General features: G+C 52.2%; 3 protein-coding genes across 3 annotated transcripts; 1 reads left to right on the top strand and 2 right to left on the bottom strand.

Annotated features, from left to right (window-relative positions):
* Positions 1–35: 35 nt before the first annotated feature.
* Positions 36–6,451, bottom strand: CASP9 (caspase 9). Its single transcript, XM_065738144.1, has 10 exons — positions 6,320–6,451; positions 5,500–5,713; positions 4,918–4,998; positions 4,548–4,579; positions 3,317–3,493; positions 2,748–2,837; positions 2,020–2,167; positions 1,450–1,629; positions 1,150–1,259; positions 36–1,012 (listed from the first exon to the last, which is right to left on the bottom strand). The coding sequence occupies exons 1-10, from the start codon at positions 6,449–6,451 to the stop codon at positions 920–922; spliced, it is 1,257 nt and encodes a 418-aa protein (XP_065594216.1). The 3' UTR covers positions 36–919.
* Positions 6,452–6,564: 113 nt separating this feature from the next.
* DNAJC16 (DnaJ heat shock protein family (Hsp40) member C16) lies at positions 6,565–13,598 on the top strand. Its single transcript, XM_065738141.1, has 14 exons — positions 6,565–6,734; positions 6,829–6,895; positions 7,459–7,789; positions 8,574–8,758; positions 9,042–9,146; positions 9,287–9,445; positions 9,746–9,876; positions 10,247–10,430; positions 10,613–10,795; positions 11,038–11,114; positions 11,589–11,669; positions 11,754–11,852; positions 12,328–12,498; positions 12,841–13,598. Exons 1-14 carry the CDS (start codon positions 6,565–6,567, stop codon positions 13,235–13,237), a joined length of 2,340 nt encoding a protein of 779 aa, XP_065594213.1. The 3' UTR covers positions 13,238–13,598.
* Positions 13,599–15,520: 1,922 nt separating this feature from the next.
* Positions 15,521–17,747, bottom strand: AGMAT (agmatinase (putative)). Its single transcript, XM_065738143.1, has 7 exons — positions 17,518–17,747; positions 17,234–17,436; positions 17,003–17,051; positions 16,687–16,882; positions 16,390–16,569; positions 16,204–16,288; positions 15,521–15,977 (listed from the first exon to the last, which is right to left on the bottom strand). The coding sequence occupies exons 1-7, from the start codon at positions 17,745–17,747 to the stop codon at positions 15,904–15,906; spliced, it is 1,017 nt and encodes a 338-aa protein (XP_065594215.1). The 3' UTR covers positions 15,521–15,903.
* Positions 17,748–18,217: the final 470 nt, after the last annotated feature.

The raw sequence follows: 18,217 nt of genomic DNA, 5'->3' as shown, positions 1-18,217 counted from the left end.
ATTATTAGAAAAACAGTGGCTTGCATAAACATCATTTACTGGATAACTCACACAAATAACACGTTCAAAGGAGAAACTGCTTGCAGCCAAAGTGCATAATAACAGTACAGACTGGAACCTGGGATGCTGTTCCCAGTTTTACACCAAGGTCACCAAGTCCAACCCCAAACCATCCGCTCCGTGTCCCTCAGCGACACATCTACAGCCAACAAACATGAAAACACGTCCTAACTTCCTATTTTGTTTGCACAAAGATGCTTTCCATGTACATTCTATAGCTGTAGGTACAGGGTATTGTGTACATCAAGGTCACAGTGACAACGTGACAAAGCTTTTCTAGATAGGCACACAGTGAAAAAGGACACGAGAGGGAACAGACAACAGGATACAAAGCAAAAGGGATTTTTTAATTCCTTTTGGCTTTTTGTTTCATTCAAACAGAGAAACCTCTTGTTGCAAAAAAAAAATTGTGCATTTCCATTGATTCCATCAACTGATCCCACTGAGTCCTCCAATCCATTGCAGTGCCACTGGGAGGGAGAGCACGGGCACGACAGGGCTGGAGGCCCTCACTTACTGGGCTGGCACACTGTGGGGATTCCAACACACATCCCATCCCCATTCCTACCACTGGGACAGAATCATAGCAGTCAGAAGGGACCTGTGGAGGGCATCAAGCCCAACCCCCCTGCTAAAGCATGTTCCCTGCAACAGATCGTCCCCATAGGTTGGGACAGTCCTCATCTTGTGGCTATTCCACCCCAACAACACAGCTCACAGACTGCATTTCTCAGAACACACCCCTCCACAGACAGACAACGGTCACCGGGAGCACGCGCTCCGAGTCACAGCAGGGACAGCCTTCATCCAGCCACAGGGAAGCAATCCTCACGTTGGCAGGGGCTTTGACACCCCCACATCATTTGCATCGGAAGAAGAATTTTTTACGTAGGAAGTTGAAACAGCCCGGGATCTGCTTGTACTTCCCCTTGGTGGATACTATGTCTGACACCTGGGAACAAGAGGTGCACTGCAGGCTCGATCTCACGGCCCCAAGTGCCCACCTGCCCCAACAGATGGCAGCTCTGATTACTGACTTCACTGCTTTAAGCCCACAGGAAATAAGGTGAAATAAAAAGAGACATTTACCCGAACTAACATGGTCAGCAGGTCTTCAGAATGGGCATAGTGCTCCAGCACGCTGTCCAGGGTTTCCACGTACCACGAGCCACTCACCTTATCCCTCCAGGACACAAAACCTGCAGAGAAAAGAGAAAATCACCATTGCATTCCACCTCGTTGTGTCTGCATCCCCCTGTGGACCACCTCCAACGGGTGCTTGCCCCTCTCTTTAGCAGCAAACACTCTCTCCAACATCCAGCTGCAGAATTAGGGCAACGTCTTGAGTACCAGCCTGTGCAAATGCTCTGCCCGGGGCAGTTATCTCACCTGGAAAAGTTGAATAGGACACCAAGATGTCTCCAGGAGTGGGCAAACTGGCGACGGCGTCCGGCTCGTCCACGTTCCCCAGCAGAGCCTGGAAAGGAATCGCATCCGACTCTACAGAACCTCGGCAAGTTTCATCTTGGGGTGATTCACAATCCACTTCAAATCCTTTGTCTTTTTGCTCTGCAAAAAGTAGCAACAGGGATAAGCTCTCACTCACAACTGACACGCTCTGCAGCCGTACATCCTCCTTTAACAACTGTGGGGAAAAAAAACAAAACTGAAACGCTTTTTTTCCTACTGAAATCCCCCACTGAAGCCACGTTTTTCTGCTCTCTGACCATGCGGCTAGAGCTGGAGATACTGGGCTCCCCACTACCCAACCAACCTCCCAACATCCCTTCCAACCCAAGCCACTCAACCCACGTTAGCAGTAAGAATACACCAGTTGGGAATGCCAGAAGACACATGGATAAAAGGGCACCACACACGAAAGGAGCAAGAAGGCAAAGCCCAGCCGTGTCTCACCAGCCTGCTCACACCTAACAGCTTATTGGCAACACAAAGATTCACCTCCTCCACAGGCCTGGATGAAGAAGAGTTTGGGTTTTCCTCTCAAACTTGGGCACTGGGACCCATTGAAATAGTTCACAATCTTTTCAATTGCAATGGTTTTGCCATCTGTTCCATAAATCCCTCCAGGAAACTGAATATGGCTCGTCTGGAAGAGGAAAATCCAAGAGCTATTAACACAGAAGGAAAGGAGAGCTCAGAGGGAACCTGTCCCTGCACAAGTGTTTTCTCTCTCCTGTCACCTTCTAGCATCAAGTTTCCAGAACAAATCTCACTTGCTCGTACTTGTGCAAGTACATGCACCACAGCAGGGGGGAGGGGTGCCCTGCAGACACTGCAGCACCCAGAAATCCAACCCCTCCATGTGATCCAACTCCTGCTCCTTCAGCAATGGGATTTTCCCTGCAGGACACGGGGCACATAACATACAACCCTTTTAGGAACAATTTATCTCCTCTCCTCTAACTTCAAGGCCTAAATCTTGTGATCATTAGACTTAATTGTGATTAATGACTCTCCAGGCAGAGCCACACAATCAGGAAGGACTCGAGGATTACAGTACGAAGGTCAGAGTACCTCTGAAGTACATGCCCCACATTCAGAAGCTAAGATCTCCTGACCAAAGGCCACCCAGCTCTGGAAAAACACCACAGTGGAGAACCTCGTGTTTGCTTTCACCCAGATACAGGATCAGACCTCCCTGTGATGTCAGAGGAGCACAAACCCACCTGGCAGCCATGGGAGAGGATGACCACGAGGCAGCAGTCCAGGGCACTGTGGTCGAGCCGTGCCAGCTTCCGCAGCTCCAAATCAATTTCCTACATAAACAACATCGTCTTAATAGGTTTTAAACTGCACACTGGCCACAGCTTGCTGCCAAGCCCTGCCCTGTCAGGGTCAGTTGGATCTCTGCTGCTTTCTGTCCAGTAGAAGTGTGACAGTCACTGGTGTCAGGATGAGGGGAAATGGCCTTAAGTTGCACCAGGGTAAGTTTAGGCTGGACAGCAGGAAACACTTCTTTCCAGAAAGGGTTGTTAGGCACCGGAATAGGCTCCCAGGGAGGTGGTGGAGTCACCATCCCTGGATGTGCTTCAAAACCATTTGGATGTGGTGCTCAGGGTTGTTAGAGTTAGGGTAGTATGGTTAGGTTGTGGTTGGACTCAAGGTCTTCTCCAACCTGAGTGATTCTATGATAACACACACCCCTTGTACAGACCACCAAACCCACTGGCACAGAGCAAGCAAGCCATCACATTTCAACCTGAAGGACACTAGGTCCTCCTCCTGCCACCCTCACCTGAGCTTTGAGGTTCCTCAGGGTCCGGACGTGGAAGCACAGGGACTTGAAGCGCTTCTCCAGCTTCTCACAGTCAATGTCAGAGCCAGCTCGGGGCAGCAGATCAGAGTCTCTGCTGAAGCTGACGTTGTTGAAGATCAGGCAGTGCCCACAAGGGTCTGCTCGCAGCTGGTACACCTGGCATGCACAAGAAAGAGAACTTGCCAGTCACTATTAAACACCCTCTCATTCAGGGCATTCAGCAGCCAGCCTGGTGGGACACACTGTCAACAAGAGGTAAGTCGTTAAAGTAGCTCCTTGCCCAGTTTTATTCACATCTCCAAGCCTAGGGATGGATAATAGTATCTGTCCTCCATTATTAAAATGTGCAACTGTGGAAAAAAAACTACCTAATTGACAGAAAAATGGCCACTACTTCACCCACGAGGTCAGGTTTCCAGGCTATTCAGGCACATTCATCAGACAGCACTGTGAGATCCCAGAGAGCGTGCTCCAGGTGCCAAGAAAATGGGCAGATCCACCCCTTGGGCAGTCAGATTCAACTCCAACTAGAACACATTAATTTTAGGAGGGCTCTCCAAACCCCAGCCTCAGGACCTGAGGAAGGTGAGCCTTCCTCACCTCGGGTACGAGCTGTGCTGTCAGAAGGCAGCACACAGCCCTGAATGCTCAACGCCCGCTTTGCTGTGAGCCTCAAGTGCAAAAGCTGCCACACGTGTTTATGGTTGTTTTCCCTGCTTCTGTTTCCCAACACAGTGATTACAAAGTCAAAACACTGCTTTACAAATGGCACACCACTCGGTGCCTGAGGAAATTACTAGCTGTCTTGCTGGAAACTGTTTAAGCACCATATTTAGCTCCACGTCACGTTATCTGCAGTAGGGTTCGTGTGATCCCAAGGAGGAGCTGGTTAATGATTGATCTGCTCTGAGCACACTGCCCTGGTTACAGCCATGTCGATTCCTCAGGTCCCAGCACCAAGGACTGGCTGTCACAGCACTGCTTCCAGCTGCAGCAGCTCTGTGCTGTGGGACGTCTTTAGTCCAGGTAGAAGTTTAAGCCACACTAAGACCTTTTAGTGGACATTCTGTTTTCTGCCTTGTGGGGTTGAACACCTAAATATAGCCAGCCCTGCTCTGCCTTTTCAATTCTTAAAGCACAGACTCCTTGGCAGCAAAGAACCCCAATACAACGACAAATAAATTGGAAAAGAAAAATCTAGAATACTAACCAGACTCTGGTTGCTCTTGTCAACAGCTGAACCTACAACGCACAACAGAGAAACAGGATTTAGCTCTTGGCACTCAACAATGAGATGTTAGACCTGATCTTCACAGAATTAACACCAACCTTGCCCTGTCATCTGTCACACACAGGTGACACCCACCCCCTTCCACCCCACAGGCAGCGTTTGGCTCTCATCTCTCAAACCACAAAGAGTTTCAGCAGTCAGAGCCTGGACCTCAAGCACATGCTCATCCCCCTCCTGGGACATCATATACTATTTAGCAAGGGTTGCCTCCCACCTAGCATGCATCAGAGCTGATCACAGAGACACCCAGCACTGTGTCAGGACAAGCAAGGAACAGGATGACCCTTACCCTGGGCTGGCACAGGGGGCATTCGAAATCGCTCACTCTCAGCCTGGACTGGGATGGACAAGTGTTCTGCAGTGCTCACACCTGTAATGGCATGGGAAAGTCATCTCTCTCCTTCTGACTTTTCCAGTTTCACGTTAGAATTAAGCTCTGCCCCCCCCCCCCCCCCCCAAAGGAGCACAGTTTGCAGCTACCTCACTGCAAGGGCAGAACAAAGCTGCTTCTTTCTCTTATCTGAGTTTAGTGAGGTTTTTCATGACAGCTTTATGAACTGCATCAGCAGATTAAGGGCAAAATAGGGTCAGCAAAGACACAGTGAAACCCGATTTCAGCACAGTAGTATGAAGGCTACACGTGAAAAGCAGAAGGAAGCTGCTTGTGCATAGCTGGAGTTTCAACACTTCTGTTACCAGAAAGCACAACATTCTCCCTACAAACTCACACAGTCACCACTACAATCTGTAACAAAACCAGTTCTCCACAGCCTACAAGCCAGCCTGCTGCCTTTCCACAGCAGGAGGAAACCAAGCTGCTACACCCCATCCTGCACTTCGCCACGCAAAGAACTATGTCCTCACTACTTACTTTTGTCACGCCCTCCTCCAGGCAGCTCCAGCTGCACAGGCCTCAGGTCCACAGGTGGTGATTCAGGGCTCCCACACCCCTCGTCCAGCATGTCAGCCAGGTCATCATGCCCAGTGTCTCTCAGGATGGAGAGGAATATTGGGAAGGCCTGCTTCCCACGTGTCTCCAGGTCGATGACCAGCTGTCGTGCTTGCTCCCTTCGGGTGCCGGCGCTCTGCAGAGGAGGGAAGGCAGGAGTGGGGTTTGGTGACACTACCTGAGCCCTTCAGCTCTGCTGCCTGCACTGTGGTGTTGGCTACAGCCAGGACTGGAGACATAAGGAACAGGAACATCTGGTTCTGGAGGATGGGAGGACCGGGGGACACCCCCAACTTGTCACCAAGGGGGTAAGAGACACTTTGCAAATCAGCTCTCCACCAGTATTATGGAAGGGGGATACAAAGCGAGAGGACGCAGGGCCCCCTGGGACACAGAGACCACCAGGAATCTGTCAGTGGGCTGAGCGGACACAGAGGCCATCGGAGCTCTGTGAGTGATTTGAGGGGACAGGGCCTCAAGCCCTGCCACCAGGCTGAGGTGACGCAGGGATTCACAGGGTCCAGTCACAGGCAACGGGGACACAAGGACCCCCGGGGCTGAGAAGATGCCAGATCCCTCAGGGCTCGTTCCCACACTGTGGGGACACGGGTTCTTCCTTGGCCTGCCGCCGGGCTGAGGGGACGTGAGGATAACCCAAACCCTCTCACGGCGCTGAGGGGACACAAGGCCCCATCACCGGGCCCAGGGCACGCGGGACCCCCGGCCGCTCCCCACAGCCCACCTGCATATCCTCCACCATAGCGCTGGTGAAGACCCCTCGGGCCTGCAACGGTCCCCAGAGCGCATCGGGCCGCAACCCCTCCACCAAGCGCACTCTGCCGCGCCGCAACGCGCGCCGCCGCTCCTCCTCCATAGCGATCCCGCCGCCCCTCACCGGAAGCGGAAACGTCGCTATGGTGACGGCGGGCGGGCGCGCCGGAAGTAGCGGCTGCGGGGCCGAGGCCGGGAGCGGTGCCGGTGCCCGCCATGGAGCTGCGCCGAGCGGGCCCGGCCGGCCTGCTGCTGCTGCTGCTGCTGCTGCTGCTCGAGGCGGCACAGGCTGCGCCGGAGCGGGACCCGTACCGCGTGCTGGGCGTGGGCCGCGCCTCCAGTCAGGCCGATATCAAGAAGGCGTACAAGCGGTTGGCACGGCAGTGGTACGGAGCGGGCCGTGCGGCGGGGCGGGGAGGGGGAGGGGATGGGGGGGGGTGCGGCGGGGGGTAACGCCTCGTCCTTCCAACCCCGCTCCAGGCACCCGGACAAGAACAAGGACCCGGGCGCTGAGGATAAGTTCATCCAGATCAGCAAGGCCTACGAGGTATGGGAAAGGCAGTGCAGGATGGAACGGAGCCGGGAGGGGTCCGGAGCGCGGTATGGAGGGAATGGGATGGGGAGGATTGGGGGATACCTCATTGATCCCTACAACTCCTGAGAGGAGGTGGTGCTGTGGGGAGTCACTGTCTGCCTCGGGTAACAGCAATAGGATGAGAAGGGATGGCCTCGGGTGGTGCTGGTTGGGTATTAGGGGCAGTTTATGCTCTGAAAGAGCAGTGATGCGCTGGCACGTGGTGCCCAGGGAGGTGTGGGGTCACCGTCCCTGGGGGTGTTTGAGGATCATGGGGTTGTGGTCGGTGGGCATAGTTGGGGTGGGCTGGGGTTGGACTCGAAGCATTTTTCAACATCTCTGATTTTGCTGTTGACCACAGTAATCCCAGGGGGGCACTGCAGTGGATTCCCTTCCCCGCGTTATTTATCCACGCAGTTTGGAGAAAGGGCTGCACTGTCCCCTGAGCAGCTGTAGTCGTTCCCTAAGGGACTGCTGTCACTCCAGCCCTCCACACTTCACATCGGGCCACATTTCTTCTGTCGTTTCCTTCCCAGATCCTCTCCAATGAGGAAAAGAGGGCAAACTTTGACCGCTACGGAGATGCCGGGGAGGGCCAGGGCTACTCCCAGCACCAGCAGCACCAGTTCCACCACTTCCACGAAGGCTTCTACTTTGATGAGTCCTTCTTCCACTTCCCCTTTAATTCAGAGAGACGCGACACCTCCGACGAGAAGTATTTGCTCCATTTTTCACATTATGTCAATGAAATCGTACCAGATAGTTTCAAGAAACCATACCTCATTAAAATCACCTCGGATTGGTGCTTCAGCTGCATCCACATCGAGCCCGTGTGGAAGGAAGTTGCTCAGGAACTGGAGGCACTGGGTAAGGACGAGGCGTTGGGGTTGGGAAGGGTGTCCACCAACAGCTGGTCCAACAGAAGGACTCAGGGTTAGTAATAACTAAATCAATGGGGCTGAGCATTATAAATGAGGAAACACTAGGCTTTCCTTACAGTTTCAGCTCTTTCTACCTGGTAGTTTCACTGCTGTTCCCTCAGTCTCCCCCTAGGTTACAAAGGGAAGATGCCTTTTCTCTCTAATTTTAGTCCAGCACTCGTGGTAATAAATAACCACATGGCCCAGGGCTGGTAGGTAAATCCTGTACAGCTCTGTCCTCAACTTGGAACAAGCAGAGTACAGCACCTGAGTCACTACCATACAGGGCTGGGAGGAAAGTCTGGGGACTTGGCAACCCTATTGGAAATGTATTTGCATGCCAACAAGAAAGCTTGGAATGGGGAGAGCAAGTGGAAATCTTGTTTTTCACGCTGATGTCTCCTGCATGCACGTTCCTAAGACACAGCAGGATGCAGAGGTGGACCAGTCCCTGCTTACTGAGCTTCTTCTCCTTTGGGTTTTACTGAAGCACGTGCCACATCAGCAAGCAGAGCAAAAGAGGCCATCACGTTCCCTCTCTCCCTTGGTAAAGCTTTCAGTTCAAGTTTCAAGGGACTGCAGCACAAGGAAAGTACAGAGCTAGGAGGGACTGTGACACAAATAACTCTCAAGTGCAGCGCTGGGCAAGGGAAGGGGTCTTCAAACTCAGCTGTGTGCCCAGGTTTGGGGTCATCAGTCATCTTGTAGCTCAACTCACTCTCCTTTTACAGGAGTGGGCATTGGGGTCGTTCACGCTGGGTACGAGAGGCGCCTGGCCCATCACCTGGGGGCTCACAGCACACCATCGATACTGGGACTGATTAATGGGAAGATAACCTTCTTCCACAACTCCATCACTCGAGAAAACCTGCGGCAGTTTGTGGAGAACCTGCTGCCAGGGAACCTTGTAGAAAAGGTACATGCGAGAGGGCCGTTGCTGTCTGATTTGGATAGACAGATCTCTTTAGCTGGTGCAGTGGCTCATCCAGTTAATTCAGCCCAGAGCTGATCTGGGTCACTGACGTGAGAAGAGCCAAATGGGGAGCTGAGGTGCTTCAGGAGCTGTAATTATGGCTACACACCCAGCTTCCCTGCTTGGAAGCAAGCACACAACACCGTTCTGTAACCATTCAGAGAACCTAATCCTGCAGCACTGCATGTATTTGACTGTTCAACTAACATTCTGACTCTGTTAAAAGATTACAGATAAAAACTACATCCGCTTCCTGTCTAACTGGAAGAAAGAAAACAAGCCCCACGTCCTTCTGTTTGATCACATGCCAGTTGTGCCGTTGTTGTACAAGGTAAAGCAACATCTGCCTCTGGATTTTGACTTGCTACTAAATCCAGCACATGCCCAATGGCATTTAAACCTGGGCACTTGGGGGGCAAGACATTCTTTACTTGCTAATGTAACGCATCCTGGTGCTTTCTTCCCATCCAGCTGACTGCCTTTGCATACAGAGATTACTTGTCCTTTGGATACGTGTATGTGGGGCTCAGAGGAACTGAAGAGCTGTCCAGTCAGTACAACATCAATGTCTACACGCCGACCCTGATGGTCTTCAAGGAGCACATTGACAAGCCCGCTGACGTGGCGCAGGTACAGCTCTGGGCTCTCTCTGAGTGCTTCCATGAAATGGAAGGAAAGTTTTTTCACCTCTGGCTGTGAGTGAAGCCCTGGGAGGGAGGTAGCTTGGTGGGCAACAGCTGTGGGGTCTGAGCTTTGCAGGGAATAGTTGCAGGTAATTTCTTGGTCTCGGGGCCTCAAAGTGTCTTCAGGGGTTTCAGTGAGGACTGTGACAACGGACATCCTTCTCCAGGCTGCAGGTGAGAGCCTTAGAACAGCTCTGCTCTTCTCAACTTGCTCAGTACCAACTTCTGCTTTCTTTGTCCTCTCTAGGCACGAGATATGAAGAAGCAGCTCATTGACGACTTCCTTTCCCAGAATAAGTTCCTCATGGCAGCCAGACTGACCAACCAGAGGCTGTTTCAGGAGCTGTGTCCTGTGAAGAAGTCGCACCGTCAGCGAAAGTGAGGCTCCTCGGGAACCTGTTTTGTCCCCTGAGGCTGCTTCTAGAGCCATCTGTTGTTGGATTCTGAGTGAGATGTAGAAGCTCTCCAAGGGAGGAAGGAAATGACTGCATTGGAGGATGCTGGTGCTAGATTTTGTGCCTCCACTAGACATGTCTTGGGACATAGGGCAGGGAGAAGGGATGAGGAGCGGGGCAGCAGCCTGGAGAGCTCAACATCTGGAAGGCAGAGGCAGGCTTTCAAAATATGCCCAAAAATGACAGACAGGGTTTCCGTCCCTTCAGGATCATTCTCGTTAGCAGAAAGAAGAGAGCTGTTTCCTCTGGCATCCAGAACAGCTCTTCATTCTCCATCTCTCTGTGTTGCTCAGGCACTGTGTGGTCCTGCTTACCGGAGAAGGTGATAAGTTTGCTGATGCTTACGAGGCATTTTTGACTTTTGCTGTGGCCAACACGAAAGACACACTGAGGTTTGCACACATCTATAATGATCGGCAGCCGGAATTTGCAGATGCCTTGCTGATGGATGATGAGAAGTACCGTGGCAAATCAGCTGTGAGCATTCCCTTTCTTTCCTTCTGCTGCTGCTTTTTGTCTGTCATTGTAAATCTCATCGCTCTGTATAGGCTGCTGTAACTTGACTTGGCTCCTCATTCTGGGCAGGAAGTTGAAGCGGACATCGTTCTCAGAAGAAGTGCCTTCACGTCTGACATCTGTGATGTGCTTGGTTTGTGCAGGTGGTCCTTTTGGAGAGGCGCAACAGTGCAGGGAAGATTGCCTATAAAACCTTGGAGGAGGCCTGGCAAGGCAGCAATGAGGACAACTTCATCCTTCTGGATCTCCTGGACCAGCTAAGGACAGACCCTGGTCTTCTCTCCTCAGAGACTGTCCTGGCAGACTTGAACGATGAGCTTGCTCCTGTAAGTGCACGGCCTTTCCAGCCCCTGGATAAGCGTGTTACCTCCTTGAACAGTTCCGTTATGCTCATTAGTGGGAATCATGCTCTACGAGTGTTCTTGAGCAGGGAAAGATGAGCTCGTGGCAGAATCCAAAGCTGATTTGGGGGGGAGGGTCCAGTTCAGGGGGTGGAACTCTCATTGGTGCTGTGAATAACAGCTTTATCATCTGCCTTTTATTTTCTCCCATCCCTTCTCTTAAACAGATGTTCCTTATCCGATGGTTCTATTCCACGCTGGACTATATCTCGGACTGCTGGGACAGCTTGTTTCATAGCAACTGGTATGAATGGGGCACTCACGAGTCTCAATAGGGAGCAGGATTGCTGTTTTCTTGTTCAGATGCATGGCAGAACCAGGCTTGGATTAATAGGAAATGAGAATGTACCAGGTACTCGGGTGCCTGTATGCTTTTGAGATGAAAGTGAAAAGCAGTGGCAGCACAGTGAGCTACTGCCTCAAGTACTGGGTGCTCTGGCCTATAAGTTGACCGTGGATATTATACCCCTGCAAACATGCCAGCCCTATTGTTTGGTGCTTTCCACTGCTTCCCCTTACTTTAAAATTATTCTGTTTTTGTCCTTTTCCTTTTGCGTGGGAGCAAGACAATGCTCCAAATCTTGAGCGTGTTTAAGACCCCTGAACACAGAGTTTCTGAAGAGACTGCAGGGTACCATTCGAGGTAGACAGTGACTGAGATTCAAGGAAGAACCGTGCAGCTCACAGACCTGACTGCTGTTTGCAAATCTTCCCTCAGGCGAGAAATGATGCCCCTGCTGTCCTTGCTCTTCTCTGCGCTCTTCATTCTCTTTGGCACCGTTATTGTTCAGGCCTTCAGGTGAGTGCACACCCTAGGGCATCTCACAGTCAGAGCTGCTCAAAGCAGCCCTTTAAACAAACCCCAAATAATTTTCCTTTGCAGTGATTCCAGTGACACAAGAGACTCTTCTCCCTCTGAGAAAAAAGACACCACAGCAAAGACCGAGAAGAACGACACGAGCTTCAGCAAAGAGAGTAACAGGTTCCCTCTCTCTTCTCTCCAGAAACGTTTTTTGCTGAATTATTGTTTGTGATAAGAGAGAGCACTGAGTATTAAGTAGAGAAGTGCACAGTGGAGTAGTGCCGGAGCCATGTGGATGTGCTGCAGGGACAGCATGGGCACAGAAAGGCAGGAAGAAGTGGTAAGCAGGGCAGTGAGGATCAGGGTGCAGATATTTAGTTATTAAGTGATTCCAACTGACGTGGGAGAGAAAGCGGCTGTTCTGAGATGGACTTGTCAGATGGACTCTTGACAATCCAGGGGAAGCTGTGACTTTATACCGGTGTCATTCCATCCAGCCACGCTTCCCTGTCCTGTGTAAATGCCATTCTTCCTCTCTGCATGCTGCATCACCTACACAGGCTGTAGCTACAGCACACAGGGCTGCATGTAGCTTAAGGAGAGGGAATGAGTTCATCCTTGGTTCTCCTTTTACTCCACCTTTGTTTTGTTGTAGCAGGGTTCCCAAGAAGGGCTTTGTTGAGGTGACAGAGCTGACAGACATCAACTACAACAGTAACCTGGTACGCCTCAGGCCAGGCCACATGAACGTGGTCTTGATTCTCTCTAACTCCACCAAAACTGCCCTCCTCCAGAAGTTTGCCCTGGAAGTCTACACATTCACAGGGTAGGTTGTGGGGCCCTTTTCTGAGTTTCTATTCCTGATTGCATAAGCAAAGCTGCTCAGGTGAAAATTAAGGGGGAGTTATACTCGACTGCCTCTTCTCTAAACTAAACAACTTCAGTTCCCTCAGCCGTGCCCCATAGGACCTTTCACAGCTGTGTTGCTTTCTCTGGACACGCTCCAGGGCCTCCATGACTTTCCTGTAGCAAAGGGCCCAAAACTGAACACAGCACTCAAGGTGCAGCCTTGCCAGGGCTGAGTACAGGTTCCTGTTGGCTAAACCAACGCTTACCAGCCTGACCTGGGAACTGTGCTCATCCTGCTGCTCTGTTCTCCCCCCCCTAGGAGCAGCTCTCTTCATTTCTCCTTCCTCAGCCTGGACAAGCACCGTGAGTGGCTGGAGTACCTGCTCGAGTTTGCACAGGATGCTGCCCCCATCCCCAATCAGTACGACAAGCATTTCCTCGAGCGCGACTACACGGGCTACGTGCTGGCTCTGAACGGCCACAAGAAGTACTTCTGCCTCTTTAAGCCTCACAGATCAGGGGACGAGGGGGGAACCCTGGGGTTGTGTGAGGACTATGATTCCTCGCTACACACCGAAGGCAGAGGGAAGTCTTCCTGCAGCCCGGGATCTAGATCCATTAAAAACAAATTACATAAATTGTCCTTTTGGATGGAACGCCTTCTCGAGGGCTCCTTACAGAGGTTCTATATCCCCTCGTGGCCTGCACTAGACTGAGGGATTTTAAGAGATTCTCACAGACACACTTTTTATGAAGGTGCCGAGGGACAGCTCTCTCCAGGACTACACAACTGATCACCATGAACGGACCTTAGGTTTTAGGTGAACTCTCCGAGGGCCAGTGACCGGAAAAATCTCTCCCTGCATCCACAGGGAGTGCAGTGAAACTCACTGAAACGCCCTCCACCAAACCATCCTCATGTTTGGATGCTGTAATGTCCAAGAGCCAAGAAGTCCTTTTTTCCCTTCTCCTCGTGCCACGCCTGCTTCCAGGGCCGTCACCGAGCCATCCCTCACTTCACCTCAGATGAATAAAAGCCGTGATCTCTGGTGCGGCAGCGTGGCCGGTTACGCAGGGCAGGTCGTGGCTCTCCTCTTGCTTCCTTGTGTGCTTATCCCACGGTGCATGGTGTAACCCTGGCAAGACCCTCCAGACCCTCCCAGCAGACAGCCGAACCCCTCGGCTCCCCCTGGGTAAGTGACCTGGAGGGTTGGCTGGGAGCACCTCCCTCGGAGCAGCCCTGTAGCTGGCACTCGCCCATGCTGCAGGCCGGGAGGTGATCTGCATGATAGTTCCACCTTAAGCAGGGAGGGAAGGGGTTTTGCACAGCCCTAATTACTGTAACGGTGTTGAGCCATTTAAATGTCACGTTGTTTTCCAGATGCCTTCCTGCTTCTGTCAGTTCTAGAGGATGTATCTTAGAGCCATAACTTTTAACTGTGTCCTCAGATTGTAGGCATATGCTGCTATGAGCCAGTAGATGTGTAGAAGAAACTCTACCTAGCTGCTAGGGAGCCAGTGGGGGCTCCTTTCAAACACCCCTACGTCTGTAGTACAAACCAACCTTTCTTTGTACCAAGGAACCTAAGTCATCAATGATTGTACTCCTGAAACGTTGCCCCAGAAGTGCTGTACCACCAGACCGTCCCTTACGGATGAGGCCCCTTTTGTTTTAGGGGTGGGTTTAGGATGCTTTGTCATCTCACCCACTCTGTTCTGCCACAAAGCTTTGTTTCTCAGCGTGCAGACTGCCTTGGGTTTTCTGTTGTTTTTGTTGTTTTGGGTTTTGGTTTTTTTTTTGTTCTTTGAAGCACACAGGTCTGTGTAAAGCTTATGCAGTCACAAAGCTCAGAGTCCCACGCTGGGGTACAGGCTGCCTGCTGTGAGCTGGGGTGCTTGTAGCTCCTCCAATTATAACACAAAGTCAAAGGGTCTGAAAAAAGTCAAAGGACTGAAATCCTGTGGGATCCCAACCTGGAGCTCAAGCCAGTTTGCTGCCTGCACTACTTTGATGCACAAAACCTTGGTTTGTTGCATGCCCCACGTGCTGGGAGCAGCATCACCAACCATCCCAGTGTACCCCCAAATAAACGCAGCTGTGCTGCCAACCACCTTATGTGAGGCTGCTGGATTTCAGCTCAGTGGGTCCTGGGCAGCAGCTGCAGGAACGAGGCACTGAAATTGAGGGAAGGAAGGAAGGAAGGAAAGGTCTTCTCCCTGCTAATGAGCTGCAGGGTGCACACGTGGTGTGACAGAGGTATCAGCCTGATGGTGTTACACACACACACACACACACCAGATTTGGATGAGGAATGAGGATGGACGAACCCATCTCCCTTCAGCAAGTCAGAAACCCAAATAAACACTTGATGTGCAACTTAAATAAAAGACAAAGTGCCTAGTTGTGCTGCAGCAAGGGAATTCAGCCCTGGGCCAAGGAAAGGAAAAGATCTGGCCTTGTGGCCTTCAAGATAGAAATTCTGTGGGCTGCAGCGATCCAAAACTGTTCTAAAATCACCCCCTGAAGTAGTTTTTGCTGTCATGGGGCACTGGGTGCTTGCTTTCCAGTAGAAGCTTGTGGTCAGAGGCCCCTCAGCTGCTGCTTACACGTGAGCTCTGCCTGCCCTCCCAGCAATCATAAGCTGAGATCCCCAAATCACCCCACATCGTAACGTATCATCAGCAACATGCACCCACTGCTCCGCTATGCACGTGGCAGTTCGTAACCCAAAGATTGAGGCAGTTCAGTCCTGATGCACTATTTGGCTATAAGCAAGCAATCAGCCCTGCTCAGCAGCTGAAAGCAAAAAGGGAGGCAGCCCCGAGCCCGGGGTTGTCCCAGAGCCCTTCTCTTGACTGAGCTGCACACGAACACAGCCTGACAAGTGGGACTGAAAACAGAGTACATATTTTGCACTTTTGATACTGGGAGGGAGGTGGGGAATTAACTTATTTGGCAAACTTGTCTTTTTGTTTCGTTTTTTTTTTGTTGGTTTTTTTTTGGCATGTATTTGTGATCAGGCACTGATGTCATTTTGTTTTAAGACGATTACGGATTCGCAACCAAAATAAACTATTTTAATGTGTGGCGAGGTGGCTTTTGTGTTTCTGTGTGCTGAATGACCCCGTGTCTGCACCAGCTCACAGATCCTGAGGGCAACCAAACCCCTCCTGGAACACAATTCAGCCAAGGGACACCCAGCTCTCCCCAGCTGCTACGCTTCGCTTTCTAGCACGTGGCATTTATTCCTTACTGCAAAGCACGTGTTCACTGCACCTGGAGGAGAGCAGGGCATCAGGAACCTCATCCAAGGTCTGTGATGGCACTGCTGGTGGTGGTTCACCGCCAGGCGCAGGGCTGGGGGCCAGGCAGGAGCTGCCCTCACATCGTTTTCACTCCAGGAAGGACACACAACATTTCAAACAGCAGATTGGCCCCTAATAAGGCAGTGTTGCCTAGGAAAAGACAAAAAAGATAAAATTCATTATGTGACTGCCCACCTGCTCTGACCTGCAGCACTCAGACACCTCTGGCAGCTCCTACCACGCTCTGTGGCAGTTCCTGGAGCCCAGGGCTCCTCTCTGCCTTTCAGCACTAGCTGGTGCCTAGCAAAAACCGAAGACTACAGTGCAAGTGGCCTTGCAACCGACCCAGACACAAACAGGACTTGCATCAACTCACCAGAGACATCGTATATGGGTGCCACCTCCACAAGGTCACATCCCACTATATTGAGTCCTTTGCAGCCACGAATAATCTCAAAAGCCTGGGAGGGAAACAGATTGAGGTACAAGAAATGATTAGGGTTCCTCAAATGGGAACAAAACCATTTTGATCCTATTGGGAAGGGAGCTTTGTGACCCTCACCTGTGAAGGTGTGAGCCCAGCAATCTCTGGTGTCCCTGTTCCTGGAGCATATGCGGGGTCCAGCCCATCGATATCAAAGCTGATGTACACTGGGCCGTCCCCCATCTGCTGCCTCACCTCTCCCATCAGTGGCACCAGGGACTTCATCCAGCAGTCCTCAGCAGGAACCACCCGGAATCCCTGCAGGTGCACGAGCTCAGCATCCCAGATCCCACTGGGGACTTATGGAAAGGAGACTGGGGTGCATTCCCCGTGCACCGGGATTGGCTTTGAGTAAGAGCAGCTTTCAGAGGCTACCTGGTCCCGGCAGTACTTGTACGGATCGGGGGCATAGGAGGAGCCACGGATGCCAATCTGAACCACCCGGCTGCAGTCCAGCAGCCCTTCATCCACGCAGCGCCGGAACGGGGTCCCGTGGTAGATCTTTTCCCCCAGGGCCGTGTCACTGGTGTCAGTGTGAGCGTCCACATGCACCAGCCCCACAGGGCCATGCCTAGGTGGCACGAGGTGGGCACATCAGTCCCCAACCCACGCCCGGTGGCCCCAACTTACACCATTGCTATCATCACGTTAGGACAGGGCTGAGATCTACGCCTCCAGGTTGGAAACTTACTTCTCTGCCACGGCCTGCAGGATGGGGTACGTTATGGTGTGGTCTCCACCTGTGACAGGACAAGGAAGAGGATGTAAGCACGCTGCAAGAGGCACTCTGCACTCGCTGCATTTGTTTTCCAGTGTTTTTTTTCTTCCCCTGTATTTATACTGCACTCATTTGCGTGCTCAGACCAAATCGTGGCAGAAGACGGAATGAGGACAGAACCAGGAGCACCCACAAGGCTCTTACCCAGAGTGAGGGGCACACAGGCAGAGGCCACGATCTTCTGGTAGGACTGACGGATGCGGCAGCAGCTGTCGGGCAGGTTGTAGAGGTTCACATTCACATCTCCAACATCAGCCACCAGCAGGGAGTCAAACGGTGCTGCCCCGGTGCTGGCGTTGTACCTCCTCACCATCACCGACTCAGCGCGGATCTGCTGCGGACCAAACCTGGGTGGGAGAGGGTGGGCAGGGAAAGCTGCAGGCAGAGCTGTGCGGCCAGCAGGGGCCAAGCAGAGGCTGCTCTCCCACCTGGCTCCGGGCCGGTTGGACGTGCCCACGTCAAGGGGAACGCCGACAAAAGCTGCATCCAGCCCCTCTGCTGAGGTTTGAATGGGAAGCCTCAGCATGGAGCAGATCCCCACAGGCCGGGCCACGAATTCGGCGCTGGGGGGAACGTTGAAACACGACGCACGGCGGCACGGAGCGGATGCAAACAGCCCCCGGGCACAGAGCCTGGCTGTCCTGAGCAGACAACTCATCCTCACACACACACACAGCACCCACCACAAAGCCCGCCCTGTCCCCGCAGCTGGGAACAGAGCCAAAGGGCTCAACTGTGCCACCCTGCTGGGTTCAAAGTGCATCTGGATGCACAAAGCACAGCGCTCGGGTTCCTGCTCCCACGCTTCCTTCGGTCTGATCCCCCCCTTCCGTACACTGAGCAGCGTTCAGTGCCCTAAGCAAACATCTATTTCTTCACTGCCTTTTACAAAACCCCCCAGAGTGCTGAGCATCATCAAAATGTCACACTAAGGAAAGGCAATGAGGCAAAACAGAAAGAGTCTGACCTCAGCAGGACTGTACGACACACCAGGTGTGAACAAACCAGATGCCTCAAGGCAACACGGGATACAGAAGCTGGCTTCCTGGTCCCTGCTTCCCATGCACAGGGCTGTCCCCTGACAGGTAGTGCTGCACTGCCACTCAACCAGAGAGCCCTTCAGAGTCT

Source organism: Cyrtonyx montezumae, unplaced genomic scaffold (genome assembly GCF_038088225.1).
Source record: "Cyrtonyx montezumae isolate F1298 unplaced genomic scaffold, pur_monq_1.0 scaffold_21, whole genome shotgun sequence".
Classification (NCBI taxonomy): Eukaryota; Metazoa; Chordata; class Aves; order Galliformes; family Odontophoridae; genus Cyrtonyx; species Cyrtonyx montezumae.
The sequence above is the reverse complement of the archived record's forward strand: the minus strand, read 5'-3'. Positions and strand labels throughout refer to the sequence as shown.

Bases quoted from the DNA above. Each gene is read 5' to 3' on its own strand.
- DNAJC16 (XM_065738141.1), top strand. From the start codon at position 6,565: ATGGAGCTGCGCCGAGCGGGCCCGGCCGGCCTGCTGCTGCTGCTGCTG. The intron at 10,431-10,612 runs GTGAGCATTCCC...TGGTTTGTGCAG, and splicing joins AGTACCGTGGCAAATCAGCT to GTGGTCCTTTTGGAGAGGCG. The intron at 10,796-11,037 runs GTAAGTGCACGG...TCTCTTAAACAG, and splicing joins TGAACGATGAGCTTGCTCCT to ATGTTCCTTATCCGATGGTT.
- CASP9 (XM_065738144.1), bottom strand. From the start codon at position 6,451: ATGGAGGAGGAGCGGCGGCGCGCGTTGCGGCGCGGCAGAGTGCGCTTG. The intron at 5,714-6,319 runs GTGGGCTGTGGG...CCTCCTCTGCAG, and splicing joins CTATGGTGGAGGATATGCAG to AGCGCCGGCACCCGAAGGGA. The intron at 1,630-2,019 runs GTGAATCTTTGT...TACTTTTTGCAG, and splicing joins CATCCAGGCCTGTGGAGGAG to AGCAAAAAGACAAAGGATTT.
- AGMAT (XM_065738143.1), bottom strand. From the start codon at position 17,747: ATGAGTTGTCTGCTCAGGACAGCCAGGCTCTGTGCCCGGGGGCTGTTT. The intron at 17,437-17,517 runs GTGGGAGAGCAG...TCTCCCACCCAG, and splicing joins TCCAACCGGCCCGGAGCCAG to GTTTGGTCCGCAGCAGATCC. The intron at 16,570-16,686 runs GTAGCCTCTGAA...GTGCACCTGCAG, and splicing joins ACAAGTACTGCCGGGACCAG to GGATTCCGGGTGGTTCCTGC.